Source organism: Crocuta crocuta, unplaced genomic scaffold (assembly GCF_008692635.1).
Source record: "Crocuta crocuta isolate KB4526 unplaced genomic scaffold, BGI_CrCroc_1.0 scaffold139, whole genome shotgun sequence".
Taxonomy (NCBI): domain Eukaryota; kingdom Metazoa; phylum Chordata; class Mammalia; order Carnivora; family Hyaenidae; genus Crocuta; species Crocuta crocuta.
Window position 1 is genome coordinate 9,741,198 of NW_027533258.1, and position 2,672 is coordinate 9,743,869.

General features: G+C 58.2%; 1 protein-coding gene across 1 annotated transcript in view; it reads right to left on the bottom strand.

Annotated features, from left to right (window-relative positions):
• Positions 1 to 2,672, bottom strand: part of CHD3 (chromodomain helicase DNA binding protein 3) — an 18,788-nt gene that overhangs the window by 14,238 nt on the left and 1,878 nt on the right. Inside the window, 3 exon segments of the mRNA XM_077746741.1 lie at positions 189 to 472; positions 2,056 to 2,180; positions 2,351 to 2,521. Coding sequence (XP_077602867.1) covers positions 189 to 472; positions 2,056 to 2,180; positions 2,351 to 2,521 — 580 coding nt within the window.

The window sequence follows — 2,672 nt, forward strand, 5'->3', positions numbered from 1 at the left end:
CGGAGGTCACGGCCGCCTGGAGGAACGGAGGCCGCGGGGGCCTTGGGTCTCCCTGCGGCCTCTTCCCGGAAAGCGTCTCTGCTGTGACAGCCGGGGCCAAGGAGACAGAAGAAAGCCGTCCGCTCCCATCGGAGCCCGCGCGGTGGGGACGGCGGGGTGACCGCGGTTCTAAGCGTCGAGTTTCTCACCTTTGCCCTCTTTGGTTTTGGCTCTTCGGATGGGTGGGGGCTGGGTATCCGCAGAAGGAGGTGCTGGAAGGGTGGGGGGTCCGCAAGGTGCTACGGGGGTGGCCGGCGAGACAGCAGCGGACACCTGCTCGGCCACAGCTGCGGCCGCCGCCGCCGCCGCTGCCGCCACGGCAGCCGCCGACCCCTTGAAGGGGTTGTTGGCACTGAACTCTCTCCACTTGGCCCCAAGGATGGTCATCATCTTAGACATCGGGATCTTGGGATTCTTCTTCGCGATCAGGGGCCTGGGAACACAGGAGCAGAGGACCCGGAACCTTCACAGATGGCCCGGGAACGCTGCCATTTCCCCTCATCAACCAAGCCCTTAACGAGCCAGCGCTGCTGGGTGGTGGAAATACAACCTGGTAGGAGCCAGGCCGCTTTAAAAGTAAACAAACGAGAAGCTTAAAAGAGAAAAAAAAATTAAAAAAAAAAAGGTACGAAAAAGGGAAAACCATAAACGCACAGAAGGTACCAAAGGATAAAAGAAACAAAAAAAAGCATCAGTAAAAACGCTCCAACTGCCTGAGAGTTCATAAAACCCTTCTTCACACTTTATGTCTCTTTTCATCCTCAAGATAATACCGTAGGGGCGCCTGGGCGGCTCAAGTCGGGTAAGCACCCGACTTCGGCTCAGGTCCTGATCTCACCGCTCTGGAGTTCGAGCCCCGTGTCCGGCTCTGTGCTGACGGCTCAGAGCCTGGAGCCTGCTTCAGATTCTGGGTCTCCCTCTCTCTGCCCCTCCCCTGCTCACGCGCTCTCTTTTTTTTTTTTAATATTTTTTATTTATTTCTAGGAGAGAGAGAGAGAGAGAGCGCGAGCAGGGGAGGGTCAGGGAGAGAGGGAGTCACAGACTGAAACAGGCTCCAGGCTCTGAGCTGGCAGTCAGCACAGAGCCCGACGCGGGGCTCGAACCCACGAACCGCGAGATCATGACCTAAGCGAAAGCCGGACGCTTAACCAACTAAGCCACCCAGGCACCCCATCTGTCTCTCTCTTAAAAGTAAATAAACATTTAAAAAACTGTTTTAAAGATAATACTGCTTGTTGCTAAGATCCTCTGTTTTTCTAGTAAGTTCCATGGGCCCTGATGAATGGGCCCCGGCAGGTGCTCTGTGGTGGGGTATTAAAGCCTGGTGAGGACGCAGGTGATCCTGGCGATCACAAAAGCACTGTCCTAAGCAGTGAGGCAGGGGAGACACAGTACCTAGGAGGGCCACCCAGTACCACACACTCCCCGGGGGGCCAGGCCCTGAGTGCCCTGGGCCTTCCTTACCCCAGCAGATCCCCGCAAGACCCCTATGAGGGACCCGGTGGGGCCATGCCCATCTTACAGACTTGGAAACTGAAGACTAAAGAAACTCGGCCCCAGATGGTGTCAGGACCTACGCCCTCAGAGCAGGCCGCCTGCAGAGCACCGCACTATTTAAAGCGCCCGCTCCCCCAGCCAGCGATGCGCTCTCCGTGCTCCCGGGGGCCTGACGGAGGGCCGGAGGCCTTGATGACTGAGCAACGGAAATCGGGCCACACCAAGGTTCTCTCTGTGCCTCGGTCTAAAGACGAGTGATTCGGAAAACTGGGTCCGTCGGCCCTCACTGTGCTCGGTCACTAGAGTTTTCTCACCTAACACAGAATGACACCCCTCCACCCTGCCCCGTGAAGGGGTCCCCGCGTCCGCAGAGATCTGGGACGTCTCTTGAGTTCCGTGTGTCGTTCTGTGTGTCTGTGCTGTGCGTTTCTCTGGGGAGCCTCTCCCCGACTCCAGAGGGGTGCCGGGCCTCCCCAGGTTAACGGGACCGGTCCCCAGGACTCGCCAGCCCGCACGCACCTCATGAACTGGCTGAAGGCTTTGTAGTTGGTGAGCGTGTGGTAATCCTCCTCGGAGAACACGTGCTCCACGTCCTCCAGGCCCCAGGTCAGCAGCAGGGTCGCCGACGACTTCTGTTCCACCTGCTGCGAGACGCGAAGTTTCTAGAAGTTTGCCCAGCCCCCACGCGCCTCCCCACCGACCCGCCAGCTAGCTCTGCAGCCTGTCCCCAGACAGCCTCTCTCCCCCGCACGCCCCTCCTTGGGGGACCCCACTCCCCAGGCCCGTCCCCCTCACCGCCCTGAGTTCCACTCACCTTCTGCCCCCCGTCGCCCTCCCCCTTTTTCCGCCGCTTCGTCTTCTTCTCCTTTTTCTCTCTGTGCTTCCGTCTCCGTTTCCGGCCTGGGCCGGTTCCATATTCGCTGCCTCCGCTCTCTGACTTCTCCCGGTACTCATCTCGCTCGGAGCCAAATTCCTCCTCACTGTCCTAAGGGAGGGGAAGTAAAAATAACATTTCTCCAGGCCCACCACGTGCCAGCAACTGTTCTTAGCACACAACGCGCACCGTCTCTCTTTCCGTCTTCCAGACAGTTCCCTGGAGATAGTAACTCATCATTTTTTATCCTCTTTTTTTTTTT